The following is a 20,978-nucleotide window of genomic DNA, read 5'->3' as shown; positions in this document are numbered from 1 at the left end:
CACCAATTTCGTTCCTGGAGGTCCGGTGCCCTGCAGGGTTTAGCTCCAACTTGCCTCAACACACCTGCCTGGGTGTTTCAAGTATACCTAGCAAGACCTTGATTAGCTTGTTCAGGTGTCTTTGATTAGGGTTGAAGCTAAAATCTGCAGGACACCGGACCTCCAGGAACAAGTTTGGGGATCCCTGGCATAGACTGTAAAAAATATGGGTGTAGTATCCGTGACATCACCTATAGGTTTCTGAAGAGCGCAAATGAAGCTGAAAGTGGGTGTGGCCAGCTGTGGCCATTTTGTTGATGCACCAACTGGGGGTAACCAAAAAAGGACAAAGAGGCGGAACGTTAGTGGAGCTTCAGATGCCTGCTAGCATTTTGCTTAGATATTTAATGTTTAGTCTTCTAAAAATACTGTTGTAATACATTGAGCCTCTAAGGCAGAACACTGTACGACAACATTTCAGATAATTGTTCTTTAGCTTACAGCTAATCAATCTGTCAGATTTTGGAGTGCATTAAAGTTTTAAATAAAATTATAAATGATAAGTGATCCTAAAAAGAATACATTTATAGATATGGTATATAAGCAGGGCTTGACATTAACACCTGCCAAATGCGGATAGATATCAGCATTGGTGGGTAAGACAGACACTCCTACTAGCCACTTTGGCTGGTTGAAAATAATTTTCCTAGATAGTAATTCTTAAAAGCAGGGTTTGACAATAAGGATGGCCCAGAATGCATGCAAAAGCGATCTTAGAATTGAAAAGCAACATGACTGACAAAAATAATTGCATTCGTGCGGGCAATAGAAAGCAGGTGAATACCGAATATGAGGATAATCGCTCGCACTAACAGCTGAGGTGATGCGCACGACTGTTTAAAACGCATGCATGCTCCCGTTTCATTGCGTGAAGCAACTGTGTTGAGAAACACAACTGATGTGATCGGTTCTCTTTCATATAGACTAGACAAAAAGAGATGAACATGCACCCACAGTCCTGCTGCTTTCAAGAGCATTAGATTTGTCTTTTTGTAAGCTCCGGTTTCCTTTCGCTTTAACGATTCTTTGAACAGATTATTTATGGGTCTTATGTTAACCGTGTGTGTATGAGAGAGATCATCCTTTTCATTTCATGGTATTTTTTTTTTTACCTGCTTTCTTTTGCGTTAATATGGTTTAATTATCATTTTTTTGCCATTGCTTTAATGGGAGATTAACTCCCTATTTATTTGTAAATTAGTGATCTGGGACATTTAGCCAGGACTGATTACTGTGCATATTTTTTGTTAAATAAAAAGTATAGTATACAGCTGTATTTAGCTTGTTTGGACGCATTTAAAATTTGTGGCTAAGAAATCATTAATTGTTTATGTTTGGTTTGGTCAGAGATACATTTGGTAGATTCATCATTTTGAGCTATGAAAATTATGTGAAATAAAAACTAATTGTATTACTGTGAAACCCTGACCCATTTGTTCATGATTATTGAGCAAGCTCATACAACACAAAAGTGAAATGAATGAGGAGGCATGTGGAGATGACACAAAATCTAAATCAAGTAATTGTAGCATGTCAAAGTCATATTTATGTGTATAAAATATATTTACCCAACAGTAAAATTGTGGCTAGTGAAAATGGCGAGGGGCTAGTAATGTCGGAAAACTACCAGCCACAGTGGCTGCTGATCAAAAAAGTTAATGTCAAGCATATAAGTATGTGAGAATTTCACTCACCACTGAAATGGTTTGTGAACACAATTAAGTACACAAAGCAGGCCACGGCCCTTTTTTATGCAGACTTAATATAACTTGATGTAAATAAAACGGATTAGTTTTATTAAATAAAGTTATTAAATAAAATCACTCCACTCATGTCATGAAGAGTAATACTACAGTAGCTACTGTATATACACCAAAATCATTCGATGATTTGCAGTTTCAGTTATTTCCGTATTAGCTTCACAAGTGAGAGTGGGATGTTGCTACTTGGTTGAAATAGGAAAGTAACTTAATATGCATAAAAGTGAAAATAAGTTTATTAACAACAACATTGGTTTGTGTTTAGTCTGTATGTTTGTATATCTGAAAGGAAAGTGACTGTATAAATTGCTTATCACTGATGGACACAAACAATTATTTTCTGGCACTGTAAGTCTTAACAGCTGTCTTCTTGATTCTAGTTTACTATCGGGCACTGGTGAACTTCACAAACTCATTCCAGTATGTGCCTGAACTTGATGACATCTACTCTAATGCCTTCAATGAGATTTCATCTGCAGTCGTCGATACGGTATGTACATATAATGACTTCATAAACACCACCAAAGAAGTTTTTAAAGCTAATAGTTAATGTTGTGCTCCACCTGAATATTTTCTCATATTATTGATCACATGCCTTTCCTCTGATTTGGTCTATACTGTGTTAATGTTTAAATGAGTACAACTAGAATGGCATAAAGAGACTGAAGTGCTTTGTAAGGTGCAGCGATGATTAATGGTGTTTATCTTCTTTACAGCTCGAGTCAGACTACAACAGAATACCAGGGCAGCAGACCGTCAATGTGGTTCTCATCAAGTAAACACCATTTTCAGTTTTAAACACCAATGAATTGGTGCATGTTCTTTTATTTAGGATAGACAGTTTACTTATAATCATTGGGACATTCATTTAGTCAAGTGCTCATTTTGATCACACATCATCTTAAACGTATCAACTTACAGGGGTAATTCATTCACTCACTCTCATGTTGTTCCAAACTTTTATAAGTTTCTGTTTTCTGTTTTTACAAAAATAAATAAATAAATAAATGCTGAAAGCTGGGAGCCATTGGTAGTCATCGAGTTTTATTGTATAAATAAAATACTATAAAAAACAATGGCTACCTTACAACAGTCTTAAATATTTTTTTTGTGTGTGTTCAACATATAAAAGTAATTCAAACAAGTTTGGATATCTTTAAACAGACTGGTTTCCTAATAAAAACAGCAAACAGATCACCTTGAGCAGGCTGAGTTTAATTGCACCGTATTTAAGATGTTTCATTAAAATGTCCCAAAACCAATAGAACAGTGTAAAATATTTGATGTACTTGCATTATCCCAAATGTTTTGAAGATTGTTCAAATTCCGAGAAATAAGCAGTTTTAACTAGTTGTATGATCAGTGTTGTGTGTCAGCGATGATGTCATACACCCTCAATTTTCGGTTTGGTTTTATAGAAAAATTTTACGTCATAGGAAAAAACGTATGCATCTTTGGTGCATCAATATTTTGTGCGGTTTATTACACTGCGCAGAGCAATTGTAGCAATTTTTAAAATGTATTTAATACAACCATGTTAATTACATAATCACATGCTAACGTTGTCATAATATCATTAAACCATGCCTTTGTTTGTTGTGAATATGCACCCTCTAGTGGACAAAATTACATACTGTAAATGCACTGCCACAACACCATTAAACTATGCCTTTGTTTGTTGTGAATATGCTCCCTCTAGTGGTCAAATTTACATACTGTGCTCTTAAAGGGAGCCATCTATGGTTGGTTTATGCAATTTTGTTAGACTGTTGTTCTGATTGAGCAATTTTTGTGTACATTTTGCAGGAAAATCGGCAAAGATGTATTTGTGGAGTTGGATGTTGGCTCAGATAACAACTCTAATGAAACACAGATCAGAGAAGTGTTGTTCTCGGTGGTTAAAGAGGGCACCATTGCCTCTTATGATACTTCAGTTGTTGGCTTCCAGTTCAGACGACTTGGAGAAGGTATGAATGATATATATTTTAAAAATTATTAAATTCTGATTTCTTGGTTAGTAGATCTTGATACCTAAAAGTTAGTTACAGTTTGTATTAATTTGGTTGATAGTTATGCTGTTTTATATTATTAATACTGACAGAGCATATATTTGCAGGCTTGTACACTTTAACCTATTAGTGTCATACACATAATTGTTGTTATAGTTAAAATTTTCATACCGATTTATTGTTTTATATTGGTTTTTATTATTAGTTGTAGTAATGTGAATGCTATCTGTATACTACTGTATTAATAATACTATAAATACATTGTTATTATTATTTATTACATATAATGATTATAAATTATTAGTAAAGCAATAATAACGATGACTATAAAATGACAAAATATAATGTATTTAATAAGCAATGCATGTGATTCTCAATAATAATAATAATAATAATAATAATAATTAATTTGATGTTTTCTGAATCAGTTTGCATTTTTAAAGCTGTCTTTTACACTTTACTCTCTTCATAGCAATTCGTGTCTGCAGTTCTGTCATGCAGTTAGTCATCGTTCATCAGAATAAAGTGTAGATAATATTTATGTCTGGTTTATAGCTGATACTCTTCCTCCTGTGGAGTCCATCTTTATATCAGGTTTGTCCTCAAACAGGTCTGCTGCATGAGGACTGAAGTGCATTAGATCACAGCCCAGTCTTGTTCACTTATAAGAACGACATGGAATGTTGAGCATATGTAGTTGCTGAATAGAGAATAAAACATTTCTGCATGTATGCACTTGATTTCGATTTTGATTTGAATCTGAGTTTGATGAGAAGAACAAATGCTTTGCATGGCTTGTTATTGAAGTGATGATGATGATGTCCTTTTAATATACTAGATATGATCAAGATTGAATTGAAACGCAATAATGAACATTGAACATATGTACACTTTGGCTTTGTTCACACTGCACATAAATTTGATTTGAACTGATTTGGATGTCTGATCTTTTGAACAGGCTGTCCTCATTTTGAGTGATAAAATCTGATCTGTTTTTTAGACAGTATACTGCCTTTAATAGTAATAATAATAATAAAAATACTACTAATAATAATAAATACAAATTTGACTCAACCTTTCAGAGTGTGTGCTTTACAATTAACAAAACCAACCAAACACGACTGCATTTCTAAATGGTGTTATTCAGACTATTAAAATTGCGCACTTTTGTATTCAAAACTTCAGAAAGTCAGATTTTCGCTGCCTGTGTGAACAGAGCCCTTTTGTATCTTCTTGGAACGGCAGGTTCAGCATGGCAAGGCTGTGATAGACTTGCATTGAAATGTTGAAACATCTTTTAGCAAAGCCTCATGTACAGTTTTCCTTGGATCACTGCATTGCATTACGTATTGTTGGTCACAGCGCTCTGTATGTCTGTCTCCACCACTTCAGTTAAGCCCAGCCCCAGAGAATGCACGTCTAATGAGTTCAGCTGTCAGGATGGCCTGGCATGTATTCCCCGGGAGTATGTGTGTGACAAACGGCCTGACTGCAATGACTTGAGTGATGAGATAGACTGTGGTGAGTGAGCTTGCTTGAGACTAATCCCTCACTGTGCCTCAGAAATGAAAGGCATTTGTTTTTGAAATCTTGAACTGACCAACATAAAGTTCATCTTTGATTGATTTATTTATTTATTTTTTCATTTTTTTATTTATTTATATTTACATTTATTGATTTGACCTTTTGTTCTTTTGATGAATAGAGCAGCACTAATAAAAATAATTTAGAAAATCTTTAGTAAGATTGTCTTTCTAGATGTTTTACTCCATTTTTGATCGAATATGTCTTTGGTGAAATAAATAACTTTTAAATCGTGGTGTTTATTTTATTTTAATTAAAATTGTAATTGTTTAAACTGCAATTGAATTCTTTGTAATTTAATTAACTAACTAAACAAACAATGGCATGCTCTTGCTAGTATTGTCCCAATCCCATTCCTATTTTTTAATGAATATATATAAAAAAACTTTTTAAAGTGTTTTTTTTTTTTTTTTTTTTTTGATTAATTGAATTTTTTTTTTTTTTTGACTTACACTGAATATTACCGTAATGGACTAGGCAATAATGTGTAAACAAATCAAACAAAATACTGATGCTTTAAGGGTTAGTTTACCCAAAATAAAATTATTCATCGGTTACTCAACATCATGTTGCTTCAAACCTGTTAATTTGTTTATCTTAAAAACATGAATGATAACATTTTTGTTAAATAATAATAAAAAATAATAATAATTAAAAATTATATATATATTTTTTAATTCTGTCCCTTAATTAAAAAACACTGTAAACCAATCAAAAACAAATTTTATCAAGTGGTTGAAATCAAGCCATCTGAACTAAATGTTTATAGGGCTGCAACAGCAAATCAATTAAATCGATTTAAATCGATTACTAAAAGAGATGTCAATGAATTTCATAATCGATTCTTTGTGTCGCGCAATGCGGGGACGTTTGACTATCAAAAAACAAAAAACACTTTTGTTCATTGCGGAGTGGAGTGAATACGGTCTCTCTTGTGCACTAATACAGAGTTAGGCACCTCATAGACAGGGATAAAGAGGAAGGGACTTCAACAGCAGGATAAATCACTAAAGAATTAAACTTTTGTTACCTTTTAAAGTAAGGACCATAAAGTTGATGGTGCTGGTGTTTACTCGTTATCCAGCTTGACAAGCATGACAAGTTAGCGTTAGTTCATTTACCCTAAGAGCGGCAGCTGAAAAATTCAAACAGAGCTTTAACGCATTGGCTGGTGGTGAGCCAGAGAAAGACTTGTCATATTATCACAATTTTTTTAGTTTTAACCGCCTAATTCTTATTTTATGATTTGGACATGTAAATAACCACAGGTACTTGTAAAACAATACATTTAGACTTTGTAAAAAACACAAGGAAGTCTAACAATCCATTCAAATATAATTTGCCAACATGTTTTATTCAAATAAGATACACACAATGAAAGCAACTATAAAGATGAATCTATTCTTCAAGTTCACCAGCCTTCTACTTGCATGTATTTGGGGACATGCTTATGAATTTACGTGCTGAATCCTGCGTGTTCTACTTTCATGAATGAGGCAAACACGTGGCCGCAAGTAAACATGGCGATGCCTATCTCACGTTATAGATAAAGATCATTTTTACCGTCTTTTAAACAACAAAAACCCTCTCTCACACATTTATGTGAATTGGAATATCAGGTAGCTGATGACCAGGGCCAAGCGGAATCTGCGGACGTTTTTTGTTATTTCTGCTGAGAATTTTGGTAAAAATCTGCGGATTTCTGTGATTGATTAGTTCATGATTAGTTCATGTTAGTAAACACATTAACTAATGAACCTTATTGTAAAGTGTTACCGGCTGAACATTATTAAACTTAATTTGTTTGTTTGAATTCAACACAAATAAATTTTTTGCAACAGTTCTGCATGCAACACTTTTTCAGTGTTCTGTTTAATATTATATCTTAAGATTACTTTTCTTACCCCATTTCTTACCCCATTGGCAATTAATTTGGCTTGTTTTAAGCAAACAATTGCTTAATTTTGAGGTATTTTTTTCTGAAAACAAGACAACTTCTTATGCTATTTAAAAAAAATTAGATATTTTGGATTGAAAACAGGACAAAAATTCTGAGTTTTTATTTATTTATTTATTTATTTATTTATTTATTTATTTATTTATTTATTTATTATTATTATTATTATTATTATTATTATTATTATTATTATTATTATTATAACAGCTCGGGTATGAGCTTTTCTCAATTATGGGTTGGAAATGAATGCCTTTGTTGGTTTTTTTTATTTGTATTTTTTTGTCTGAGTCATTGAATAATCGAAAAAATAATCGACAGATTAATCGATTATTAAACTAATCGTTAGTTGCAGCCCTAAATGTTTATGTTCAGAATTGATGATAGGAACTCAAACATGATTGCTTGATGCATGAGGACGAATGAGGTTTATTATTGCATGCCACTTGGCACGTTTGAGCTTCTGCAAGAACCAAGGAGGTTGAGCTTCGGTTTATGCTTGCTGGTTAATGTATATTTGTGAAAAAAGCTGAAATGAAATCAGTTAATTATTCAAAGTAACTTTTATTGTCTGTAGGCTTTAAATAGAGGTTGAGATAAAATAATAATTTAAAGCTATTTTTTGTAAACAGTATTAATTCCTTTACACATATAAAACCATAATGTCTTTGAATGATCTTAAGCTTTTTAGTTTGCAGTTCAATTTGATTTAATTTTTAATCAATGGTCAATCCTAATTATCTTAATTATTTCAGGTGTTGGTGTAGCTCCTTTACGTCCTACTCAACCTACACCTCCCAGACCCAGACCTCCGCCTGGCCCAGGACCTTGCCGTGCAGACCAGGCCACCTGTCAGAACGGACAGTGTATCTCTCGGGAATATCTGTGTGATGGAGAGTCCGACTGCACTGATGGAAGCGATGAGTCCAGATGCGGTGGGGCATTTCATTTACAACAGAAATGAAAATGTTTTTTTAATTAAGCCTTTTATGTTGGTCTTATATGTATTGTGCTTTATTTGTTATATTACAGGAACGCCGTCTCCCTGTGAACCCAATGAGTTTAAGTGTCAGAATGGCCGCTGTGCCCTGAAACTGTGGCGATGCGATGGAGATAATGACTGTCAGGACAATTCAGATGAGATGAACTGCCGTAAGTGTTCAATTTGTCAGCCATTTCAGAGAGTTTTTACATAGCACAGTACGGCACGGTTTGGCTCCTTTTTTGGGTTGTTTTTTTTTTTTGTAAACTCCTTTCCCAATCTAGTCCATGTTTTTCTGAAATGATGACTAGTCCATGTTTTTGAGATATGATTAAGTTTAACAGGAGTTATTGTATATACATTCTCATTAAGTAGTTTAAAATATAGTATTTACTTTATTGCATATTTATTTGTTTGTATTATATTAATTCATAACTCAAAGTCTTGTTCATCTATATATTCTTGCTTGTCCATTTTCTAGTCACTTAAATGGTCTAATGTTGATTCAGTTTGGTTCCTGACCATAAATTTGTGATGCAGAGAAACATCCTGCAAAATTTTCAATAGTTATTTTTTACTTTCTTTATTGTCCACAAGTGGAAGTTTCTCTTTGGCTTCACCCCACAACCACATCAGCATTCACATTACACACATCACAGAAAAAAAACAGGCAACACATTCAATGTCATCACATATATCACATAAAAAAACTATTTAAAACCTTATACATACTTAGAACCCAGTATTTAAAACTGTAATGGCAGTCAGCACAAAGGACATTTAAAACACATTTTTCTTCACTTGAGGTTGCCTAAAACATATTTTTGATGGCAGAAATGTTATATTTAAGGGATGGGAACAATCTTCACTAATGAGGTGTGCTTTGGTTAATTCTCATTAAATAAATTTCATTTGGTTGTCTTTGTGCTTTACCTACAATTGCACTGGTAATTTTTACTACTCGACAGTTTTTGCTTTTCCTTAAATGGGCAACAGTCCATACCCTGCAATCACGTTAAAACTCACAACACTTTCAACCAAGTTCTTGTATACCATCTCCAGAACATCTTGACTCACACCAAATTGTTTTAACCTCCTAATGAGATATATTCTCTGCATTGCTTTTTTTAAAAATGCACTCTGCATTTGCAGTAAATGTTAATCCACTATCAGTAAATGTTCCTAAATATTTCATATTTAACCTCCAAATTTCTCTATTTCCTGTCCCTCAAGTACCAGAGGTTTCAACCTTTGACTAAGGACTAGTTTATTTCTGCTGATTATCTTCTCTTTGGTTTTGTTAAAATTGATCTCCAGTGAACTCCTTTTACACCAATTTTGAAGTTTCAAATTTATATAATTATAGTACAAGGTATCCTCTTATTTCGCTGTTTTAGTCAACTGGACAACAAGTGCCATATCATCTGCACATTTTAATAACTTGAAACCGAAATCATTTATCTCAAGTTCATTTGTGTAAAAAGAAAAAAGTAAGTGTGATAAAATGTTTCCTTGTGGAATTCCAGTATTTACAATCCTTGTTTAAGACACCATGTCGTTAACAACTACTCTTTGAGGACCATTGAAAAGGAAGTCTTTAATCAGCCCTCTTAGCTATTTTTTAAATTTTGGTAAAGATGGTTTGCAACTTATCTAGTACCTGGTACTTTTTTTTGTGAGACCTCTAGTGAGGTTCCAAGTAAGCTATACCATTACCAAAACTGCTAAACACCGATTAGTTTGAGGGAATTGTCTCTACCATTGTGGTTGAATTTCCGATGACTAGATATCAAACTTGCAATTTTGAAACTCTGTGTGTTGAAATGTACAATTTCCATTTTGCTAGCTCTCATTGTTATTCTTAAAGGGAATTATTATTGCCTGCAAGTTTATGCACCAAAAAAAAAATGTTTGTTTCTTGAATCAATGTCCGACCATCTTCTTCTGCGATTGAAGTGGTTGCCCTTTTGTTGGCGTCAACTTGAGGGCTTCCTTAGCAACTGTGTATTAATAATCTTAACCATGCCCCTCTTACCGTTAGTTGACTGCGAGAATGATGCCCAAAAGAAAGCCCTGCCCTCGATATTACGTTTCAGTTGGGTGTACATCAACATACTGGAAGTCTCACAACTTCTGGTTCATGTTGACTTTAAACAGCCAGCAGCAGCATTCTTTGCCTCTATGTTGTGGATTAATTAGTGTTTCTCATTTGTTTATGTTGTGTTTACAATGATGTCACAGCAGTGGAGGTGGTGTAACTAGCGATAGTCCTACCCACTTTTAGCTGCACTGAAATTCAAACTGTGCTTAGCAACAGTGAAGCACACATAGCTGAATACTACTGTATAGTGCAGTAGAAAAATGTCTAATGTAGTCCTTAGTTTTGCAGTTAATGCAGTTCTAGCTAGAGCTTACCCTTTTCATCGCTAAACTGGTGATCAATTCCAGCACCAGTGTTGAATTGATTGACCATTGAGATTTTATTGCGTTATCCTGTCCTTCGTCTTTTATTAATGACCAGCTTTACTGGTGGACTTGAATAGTGACATTGTAAAGATGCAGCGATCTACAAATCACAGATGCGGAATGATCAGCTTCTCTTGCTGTGGCAGAAAAGTCATACATTTAGACTTAATCTGGACAACCTGCTGCCTGAGGATTTCAGTCACTGTAGAACTCATGCTTAATAAGTCTTTTGTGTTTAAAAAAAATATTACCAAAAAAATAATTACAGAAATATTAATAACCTATACGTCTAAGAAAGGGGCCCCATATTTTGTCATACAATTTCTGTTTGCCAAATATAGAGAAACGTAGCCTTCCTAGCTTGAATTAGCTAAATTTAATAGATTTATATTCAGTATATGAATAATGTATTAGTTTTGGATTAATTTCTTACATTAATATTTAGTGAATATACTGTAAGTTAAAGTCTCGCCAGTGTTTCTGGCTGAAAAGTGGTTATAAGGTCTTAAAGTATGGAAAGAGTTTTAAAAAGGTCTTAAATAGTATTGAATTTCACTCTCTGATTCCTGTATATACTCTAGTACACTATATAGCTGTAGTGATTCCAGCATTTATGAATTACCACTCCCAAAATTTAGTTTGGCATCATAAGTGCCCTTTAAAATAGCATACAGTAACACACTTTACTGATTTATTTTCTTTGAGATGCGCGATATACCAGCAGCCATATCAATATTGGCAAATACAAAACTACCTTTGTAAAAAACCTTTTGATAAATGTATATTCATCAGTTATTATATTATCCCCAAATCTCCAATAGTTTTCAGTAGTGGTTAAAAATTTGCACCCCTAAAATTTCTGTTTTCTTGTCCCTTCAGCTACCAAAAGACCAGGAGCTGCATGCGCCCCAGAGCAGTTTGTGTGTTTGTCTGACCGCAAATGCATTCCTGCCAGTTACCAGTGTGACGAGGAGCCGGACTGTGCCGACCGCTCTGATGAATTCGGTTGTGGTAAGGCATTACAGTCAAATGAATCTTTAACAATAAGCATTGGCTCTCATACCATTCCAAGCACCATAAGTCTTCTGTACAAACTTTTCCTTCACTTGTCAGCATCACTTTCACTTACTAACTCAATTGCTTCTTTCAAATCCTGAAAATATTTATGCTCTGCAAGTAAAGATTCACATTCAGCAGCTTGTTTTGCCACACTCATGCAGCTTTTCAATAACACATCTCATATCTCATATATCTTGCACTTGTAGCTTAGTTAACAGGCAGCTTTGGTATTGTTTCTGCCGGCAGAGCCTCCGGCTTTGCTTGGCTATTCGCACTGAATGAATCTGCCAAATAAAACTTGTGCCATCACAGGCTGCCAATTTACAATCAAAGACTTACAGTGTGTGTGATTTCTTGTCTCCATATGTCTTTCTTACTAATACTCTACAGTACTGTTATATGTGTGGAAATTGAAAACTGGTTCATGTTTTTAAATGTGTGTTGACTTTATTTTACCAAAGCCCCACCTACTGTGACCGTCTCGCCGGAGGAGTCCATTACAGCATCGCGTGGGGACACTGTCACCTTTACTTGTTCTGCTATTGGTGTGCCCGTTCCCATCATCACATGGCGTCTTAATTGGGGACATATACCAGCCAATAACAGGTGGGTTAGCATTGAGAATAAAAGTTGTGGGTTAAAAACAACTGTAAAATTATTAAAAAAAGGCTGATATCAGTGGTAAAGTCAATATATCATAATGCATGTAAAGTGAAGGATATTTAGCATTTCATTTAGTTGATATAATAAAACTGAGTAAGTGAAATCAGTTTATAGAATATTGCTGGGGAAAAACTAATCACAATAACATCAAAAAATAAAAGTTTGTTATAACTTTGTGTATTTATTTTATATATATATATATATATATATATATATATATATATATATATATATATATATATATATCTATCACACATGCATATATTTGAGAAAATATTAATTTATTTTTAAATATAAAATAAATATGTAAATAATTATATTTAGATCTGTGTAGCAAAAAAGTTTTGTTTCTATGCATGTGTGTATCACATGTACTGTATATAATAAATATATTTAACACACACATATCTTGATGCAATTCATGTTTGCCCAGAACTTATAAAAAACTTATATGTAAATAAATAATTTATATAACAATACAATAAAAATGACAATTCATAAAATTAAGTTAAATGGGGTTAAAATGTAACTATTTTGTAAAATTAAATAACATTTTATTTAGTATCTGTCTTATATTCCAATATGACGTATGTGATGCCTAATAAATGTTGATTACACTGAATGCCCTAATATGGCAAGAGTTGCATGTTTGTTTTTCATTTTTAGTGCTAATACTGTCAGCTAATTCTTGTAATATTTAGTGATAACCTTAAGGTCAATCTCTTTCAAATGAATACTGAATTAACAAAATAAAGGATTTTTTTTGAATATGCTACATTTCCCCCTTCTGCCATGCAATTTTAACTTGCTTTCTGAAAAATATGTATTATTCTACTAAAGGGCACCTATGATGGCTTTTTAATCTGTTTGGACAGAACTGTGTTCAGGTACAGTGCGTCCACAGTCATATTAGAGTGATTATAAACACAACAAGTCTCTTTTCTAAAATTTCCGGATGATAAAATAGGATCCAAATCGCAGGCCCACTGCAATGTGATGTACAGTGGGAGTGTGTTTTTTCCTCTCCCCATCGAATTACGGGCTTGCATTAACATGTCTCAATAGTAACCAGTATAAACATGTCCACAGAACAGGATTTGCAAAGAAACTGGGATTAAAAGATCTGTTCTAGCTCTCTGTGATCTGCTGCAGGTCAATAATGAGATTTTCAAGTTTAAAACATTTTTAAAGACAGTAAAAGACAGTAAAATCGCTATATAACATAAAATTGACATTAAACATTATTTAGCTATAGTGTGTCGCATAATGCTGCATTCACACCAGACGCGGAAGAAGCATGAAGCGCGAGTGATTTACATTTTAAGTCAATGCAAATACGCGAATAGACATGCTGCGGCTGTATATTTAGAGCTAAGTGCACCTCTGAATAGATCTAGTGGACTCAAACACAGCTCCAAACAAATCAACGCTGTTTATCAACCTTCCTAAAGAACATACACACAGCTATTCTCTCAATAAAATCCATATTAGTCATTTAACAAGAAAGCTATACTCACCAGGCAGACAGAAGCCCTGCTCATGACTTAAATCTGCGTCTATTGTGAAGCGGATTTGACACGCGAATGAAGCAAGTAAACTCAAAATGTTCACAAGCCTATTTATACATGAATAGCATGATTTATTTGCGTGTTCCGCATCTGGTGTGAACACAGCTTAAGACTTAAGCCAGTCACACAAACCTCATTGTTGCATCTTTACTGGGAATAACTGAATGAAGCTTTATGGAACACTATTTTCTCTTTGATCGTTTCATTGACAGGATCACAATGATCAGTGAGAATGGACAAGGAACACTCACCATTCGAGATGTGAAGGAAGGTGACCAGGGGGCTTATACCTGTGAGGCCATCAATGCTAAAGGCCTTGTGTTTGCCATTCCTGACGGAGTCCTCAGCCTCTCTCAGAAACCAAATCCAGGTACTGCACCAGCTCCACATGGTGCATTTCAAACCTCTTCAGATTACCACGTGTTCAATATTTTATGTTTATTCTCAACTCTTCTTTTCCGAGGAGGCATCATTACTACCTAAATGTCATCTCTTCATTTGCACGACACTGGTTTTCCTGCTGTTTCTTTTTCTTTTCTGCATGCTGTGGTGTGGTGGTGGCTGTGAGGCATCTCAAATCTCCTGACGTTGGTGGTCTTACTTTCTTTGTCTTCTGTGTTGTTCTTGTCCAGTTGTGTCATCCTCTCCGTTCATATTAGCAGGTAATTGCCGTGATGGACACTTTAGCGTGGGCGGCCACTGCATGCCATGCTTTTGTTTCGGTATCACAAAGAAGTGTCAGAGCACCGGTCGATACCGCAACCAAATCACACTGCGCTTCACTGAGGAGGAGGACTTCAAAGGTATGGAGGAGGAATAAATATGATTTTTTACCCCCTTTTCATTTTTTTAAATTGTCAAAAAAAAAAAAAAACATACGTTCACTAATCAACATAACTAACAACACATCAAACATATAAACATAGTGCTTTAACATTGTGTACATATAAACAAAGACAAAAAAATCTGGACAACATCAGTAAAATACAAGCAAAACCTGAAAGCATCTGCATTATTTTGTCCACTTACAGTTTTATTTGTCTTTGGGAGTAATTTAAGAAAGGACACCACATGGCAGTGAACTTGGACCCAGAACCATTTAAATTAAGTCTTATTTTTTCCAAACTAAGGAAATGCAACACATCATTGGCCCTCTGTTTAAAAGAAGGGGGAAATGATTGTTTCCAATAGATTAAAAATCAAACGTCTTGCCAAAAGAGAAGTAAGAAGTAAGGCAATGCAGTCCAATTCACATTTTGACAAGCTTTTATTTTCATATACAAAGACAGCAGTTTAGGGGGCACAAACATCTTTACAGAATTTTCTGGAGTAAGATAAACCTTTTTTTTTTTTGTTTGTTTTAATCAAAATTGTTGTTAAAAAAAGCATCCTTTTGCAGTATTTTTTGTTGTTTTGATTGTGGAAACAACTTTTGTTTTATTGATTGGGTAAATGCCCAACATATGAAATTGTAGTGATTTTTTTATCAAAATGTTTTTGTTTTTGTTTTTTTACTTTTTGATGTTTATTGAACAAAAAAACAACAAAAAATGAGACCTTTTAAAATATTAATAATCAATTAATAAATGGTATCATACTTGAATGAAAAAGCTTTTATTACATATTTTGTGATATAATGAGAATATGAAAAAAGATTAAATAAAATTCTTAGAGTTTAATGTAAAACAATCAGATTATTTTAATAGTATATATGCTAGTGATGGATATATCCAGTTGCAGCTGGAAGGGCATCTGCTGCGTAAAACATATGCTGGATAAGTTAGTGGTACATTCTGCTGTGATGACCCCAGATCAATAAAGAGATTACTGTTGTGCATACATTTAGTTTATCGAAGTTTTCATTTTTTTTAGGTTGAAAAAAAAAATCAAAGGTCTGCTTATTTTGACAGTAATTAAAATATGTTGCTAAGAAATATCTTTTAGAAATGATTTTTTTGTGCGTGGAGCAAGTAATTTTTTAAATGCTGGATCATTAAAAAAAGAATTAGCATTTAGCCCTTCTATAAGTTTAAAATTTCAATCTTAATGGTCTTAAAAAGTCTTGAATTTGACTTGGTGAAATCTGCAGAAACCGTGATAGACATGTTTATTACAAGTTCAGTGCATTTTTTGATAATCTTTATGGTTACTTAATTTAAAAAAAAAAAAAGGAAATATTTCAAATTTAAAAAGCGAGTTATATGCAAGTACAAACAATCAATCACATGGCACAAGGCTTGTAAGAGATTGTATAGTAAAGACTTTTTAGTAAATTTATGTTGATCATTTGAGTAAAGTCATTTGATCTTATTGATCATTTCTAGGCCTTGCATATCAAATAAATACAGTAGGTTTTATAAAGTAACAACTAGTACGGAAGGATTGAGAGAATGAGACACAGCTGTTCTCTCTTCATCTCTGTCTGTTTCTCTTTTTATTCCCAGGAGTCAATGTGTCTTTTCCTAGTCGTCCTGGCCTTCCTCAGCCTCTCTCCTCAACTCAGATGTTGATCAATCCCGAGACTGAGGAGTTTCAGCTAGTGGATCTGTCTCGCCGTTTCCTCGATCAAGACTCATTCTGGTCTCTGCCTCGCCAGTTCTTGGGCAACAAGGTTTTATTCTTCACAATATTCTCATGGCCACCAACTGCTGTCTCTTCTCACATTGACACTATGAATATTCAGATAATTAGATTGTTTTGAAAAGCTTGAGTCAAATATAAGAATGTATGAAATGTACAGAGAATGTCTTTAACCTCTAATGTGTGTGTGTGTGTTGTGCAGGTTGACTCGTATGGAGGTTATCTGAAGTTTAAGGTGAGTTACTCACTTCAGCGAGGAGGATCAGAACCGAAGGTGAGACCTGATGTTGTGCTGACTGGCAGCGGGCAGAAATTTATATACCGTAGAGGAGAACCCACTTTTCCTGACACATTCAACAGCAGAGAGATCAGGTTTACTGAGGTGAGTTGCTGTATTGCTTAAAAATGTATCTGATATTTTTTATTTTGTTTGTATTTTTTTTTGTCAAAAGGGATTTGGGGTCTATTATTTGTTATGTTAACCAAAGCTACATATATTTGATAAAAATATTGTATTGCTTTTGACAGTAAAATGTTAAGAGTTTATGACTACTGTTTTCTATTTCAATAGATATTCATAATGTGTTTTATTTCTTTTTGGCAAGGCTGTTTTTTACATATCTTGTAATCCTTCAGAAGATCATTCTAAAATGCTAGTTTGGTTTGGCCAGGAAAGAAATCTTAATGTTTTTTGTAAAAAATTGAAATGACTTTTTAATTTAATTTAATTTAATTTAATTTAATTTAATTTAATTTAATTTAATTTAATTTAATTTAATTCTACTTTGTAAAATTGTTTTGTTTTGATTTTATTTATTTTATTTTAACTTTTATTTTATTTTATTTTTTTATTTTATTTTACAATTTAATTAAATAATTCTTTAATTAGTTAATTAAAATTAATTTAATATAGTTTAAATTTATTTTAATTTGATTTGATTTATTTTCATTTAATTTAGTTTTTATTTTAGTTTTTAAATTAATTTACTATTTTATTTAATTTATATTTTATTTAATTTAAAAAAATTTACTTTTATATTTATTTTTATATATTGTATATTTAATTTCATTTTGAACCATTTGAACTTGTTTCTTTAAGTAATAGAGCATTTATATGAAATACTTTAGAAAATCTTTAGTAAGTTTATCTTTCTTGAGGTTTTACTTCACTTTTGATCAAATGAATGAGTCCTTGCTGAAATAAAACACTTTTAAATTGTGGCATGTATCTTTTTTATTTAAGTTTTAGTTGTTTATAGTGCATTTGAATTTTTTGTAATTTAATCTACCAATATATGCTGAAAAATACGTTATTGTAAAAAATAGTAGCATGCTCCTGCTTATATTGTCCCAATTCCTTAATCAGTTTAATGTGTTTGTATATATATATATATATATATATATATATATATATATATATATATATATATATATATATATATATATACATATATATATATATATATATATATATATATATATATATATATATATATATATATATATATAYATATATATATATATATATATATATATATATATATATATATATATATATATATATATATATTTTTTTTTACATGTTTAAATTGTATATATATATTTTATACATATTTTAAAAAATGTCCAATTTTTTGTGATGAAATTACAATGAATTCTGCTAAACACATTGTAAGATCAACTTATGAATTTACTTACTGTACCATAAGCTACAAAAAAATAATTTATGATTCGTAATTTATATTTGTCAGATAAGCTTTTGCAGGTTTTTCATCTCTGATTCTGTGTCTCAGGAAAACTGGGAGCACTCCAATGGACGAGCGGTAACTCGCGATGATCTCATGATGACCCTGGCCAATCTGGAGAGCATCCACATTCGCACCATTTATGACAACCGCATGGCCAGCGTGGGCCTGAGTGACATCAGCATGGACACCACCACCAAAGAGTTCAGCCAGCACGGAAACCCAAGAGAAGTGGAGGAGTGCAGGTCAGCGGCCCTTTAAATCACCCCATCGGATTAATAGACCTGTAAAAAAATATGAAGCTCTTCATAAATCAAATTCTATAAATAAAACTGATTAATCCCCATATTTATATAGTTTTCCTCCATTTGGCATTTTGTATATTCTATGCTTTTGGCCCTAAGAATGTACTAACACCAAATGCTTTTAGTGAACTGATCCTTTTTTGGCTACTTTTATAACTTTTGAATCCAAATTCTGGAATTAAATGCGAAAATGCAAATCTGTGCCAATTGTTGATTCCACACAGATGTCCTGCCGGATATTCAGGGCTGTCTTGTGAGTCCTGTTCTCCTGGATTTGAGCGGGTTCCTGGACCTTATTTGGGCATCTGCGCTGGCTGCAACTGCAATGGTCATGCCAGTGCCTGTGACCCTGTTAGTGGACACTGCCTGGTGAGGATGAGCATTTCCTATTCTTTATAGATGCTTGCAATCAGTTAGGTTGCTAACATACTAAAGTGATAATGTCACGTGAACAGAGTTGTCAGCATAAAACTGAAGGAGCTCAATGTGAAAAATGCAAGCCTGGATTCTTCGGTGACCCAAGTCGAGGACAGTACGATGACTGCAAACCCTGTCCATGTCCATACACTGAGACATCTCGGCGGTAAATATAGCAAACTTGAGAATTTCAAGCACTCACTGGCCACTTTATTAGGCAACACTCACTTTTTTCTTCATTCCGATACTCTGTTTGAACAGCCCAATTTCACAAGGAAACATACTGTGACTATTTTGCTTATTGGCAGAAAAGTCCATACAAATTCATGACTTCATTGCTTATATGAAAATGTGTGTGTGTTTTTGGAGACATGTCTACAAACCCTAGCACTAACCCTACCCCTCATTAAGGGATGAGCAAATCATACTAAAATGTGCAGATGAGATCATTTAAATGAATATGAATTGGCTGATATTAAAGAATTGCCCTAAGATAGCATTGATTTGAACCAATGTTAATTTCATTAAAGATGATACATTTTCATTGACAACCTTTTTAAGATGAGCCAAAGACAGGATGAAATGAGTAATTAGATTCCAACAGCGACTACATCCGTTTGCAAAATCATTGGCAAAAAAAGACGAGACTGCAATGTCATAAAAATATAGTAAGATACCAACATTAATTTTGCTTGTAAAACACGGCATTGTGCCATTCATTTATTAGCTTTATTTAGGTGGTGGACCGCGGGCTAAACATGACTACTGAAGTACTTCAAGTAGCCTATAGTGTAAAAAGACATTCTTAGATTTTATTTAGTTCAGTCCAACAACAGTTTGAGCCTTCAGTATGAACTCACATGTCTTTGTTCTTTTATTTATAAATTATTTGTTTATTTATATTTTTATTTTTTTATTTGACAAAGGATCACATGAAAACTGTAAAAGGGAATCTATTACGTCCCTTTTTGGTCTGGTAAAATAAGTCTCTGATAACTCTAAAGTTAAACAATTTTTTTTTAAAACACTTTGAAACTGGCCATTATAGGCTTTCATCCAAATTGTGCAAATTTGGTAACTGTCGCTTTAAATTTAAATGAGATTTTGCTCCCACCCTTTTTTCTTTTGTAGCAGAGCTACAAACGGCTATGCCTCTGTGAGACTGTCACTAATGGGTGGGACTTTTTCCCTCCAATGACAATTCAAGCATAATGATGATTGATTATAAAGCTTGTTTGGCATGCTGTCCCGGGAGAGAACCCTGAGCTCATAAGATCCTCCAGCCCGGGGCTCCCTCCTGTTTGCAAGGCGAGAGGGGAGTTTGAGCTCAGGTAGATCTCAAGGACTCTCCTGCTGTAGTAACTAATGAACAGATAGTGATTGCTCTTAAGAGAGAAATACTTACTAGGTGCATGTCTATGGTGCTGCTTTGGATTCGTCAATTCACTTGAGTTGCATGTTTTTGGACAGTGGGAGGAAACCGGAGAACCCGGGGTAAACCCACGTGAGCACGAGGATAACCTGTAAACTCCGCACAGAAATGTCAGCTGGCTTGGTAAGGACTAGAACCAGTGACGTTCTTGCTGTGAGGAAACAGTGCTAACCACTGGGCTACCGCTTCACCAATCTAGGAAAAAAGTAGGAGAAGGGTTGGAGGGGGGATTCTTCAAAATGAAGATGGCTGTCATATGGAACTTAGGGTATTTATAGTGGCTTAGGAATCATCTGATTGGTGCATCATAAATTGAACAATGCGGGGCTGGCTGCAAGCAATCATAAGCACCTGATCCTCTCGAAATTAGAGGTGAATGTCAATCAAAGTGTTTCTGCAGACTGTTTTTATGAAG

At 33.7% G+C, this 20,978-nt stretch overlaps 1 protein-coding gene across 50 annotated transcripts in view; it reads left to right on the top strand.

Annotated features, from left to right (window-relative positions):
- hspg2 (heparan sulfate proteoglycan 2) overlaps positions 1–20,978 on the top strand; it is a 186,116-nt gene that overhangs the window by 71,938 nt on the left and 93,200 nt on the right. For 22 of the 50 annotated variants that reach the window (XM_009296944.4, XM_009296942.4, XM_073939048.1 and 19 more), the window contains exons 4-19: positions 2,180–2,289; positions 2,516–2,574; positions 3,606–3,766; positions 4,364–4,402; positions 5,201–5,329; positions 8,102–8,281; positions 8,379–8,498; positions 11,674–11,805; positions 12,315–12,459; positions 14,297–14,454; positions 14,717–14,887; positions 16,529–16,695; positions 16,867–17,046; positions 18,458–18,654; positions 18,939–19,083; positions 19,170–19,297. In XM_009296944.4, coding sequence (XP_009295219.1) covers positions 2,180–2,289; positions 2,516–2,574; positions 3,606–3,766; positions 4,364–4,402; positions 5,201–5,329; positions 8,102–8,281; positions 8,379–8,498; positions 11,674–11,805; positions 12,315–12,459; positions 14,297–14,454; positions 14,717–14,887; positions 16,529–16,695; positions 16,867–17,046; positions 18,458–18,654; positions 18,939–19,083; positions 19,170–19,297 — 2,221 coding nt within the window. The remainder of the gene's footprint in view (positions 1–2,179; positions 2,290–2,515; positions 2,575–3,605; positions 3,767–4,363; positions 4,403–5,200; positions 5,330–8,101; positions 8,282–8,378; positions 8,499–11,673; positions 11,806–12,314; positions 12,460–14,296; positions 14,455–14,716; positions 14,888–16,528; positions 16,696–16,866; positions 17,047–18,457; positions 18,655–18,938; positions 19,084–19,169; positions 19,298–20,978) is intronic. The other 28 variants (XM_073939070.1, XM_073939065.1, XM_073939060.1 and 25 more) reach the window with 8 other exon arrangements.

The sequence above is a fragment of the Danio rerio genome, chromosome 23 (genome assembly GCF_049306965.1).
Source record: "Danio rerio strain Tuebingen ecotype United States chromosome 23, GRCz12tu, whole genome shotgun sequence".
NCBI classification, from domain to species: Eukaryota; Metazoa; Chordata; class Actinopteri; order Cypriniformes; family Danionidae; genus Danio; species Danio rerio.
The sequence above is the reverse complement of the archived record's forward strand: the minus strand, read 5'-3'. Positions and strand labels throughout refer to the sequence as shown.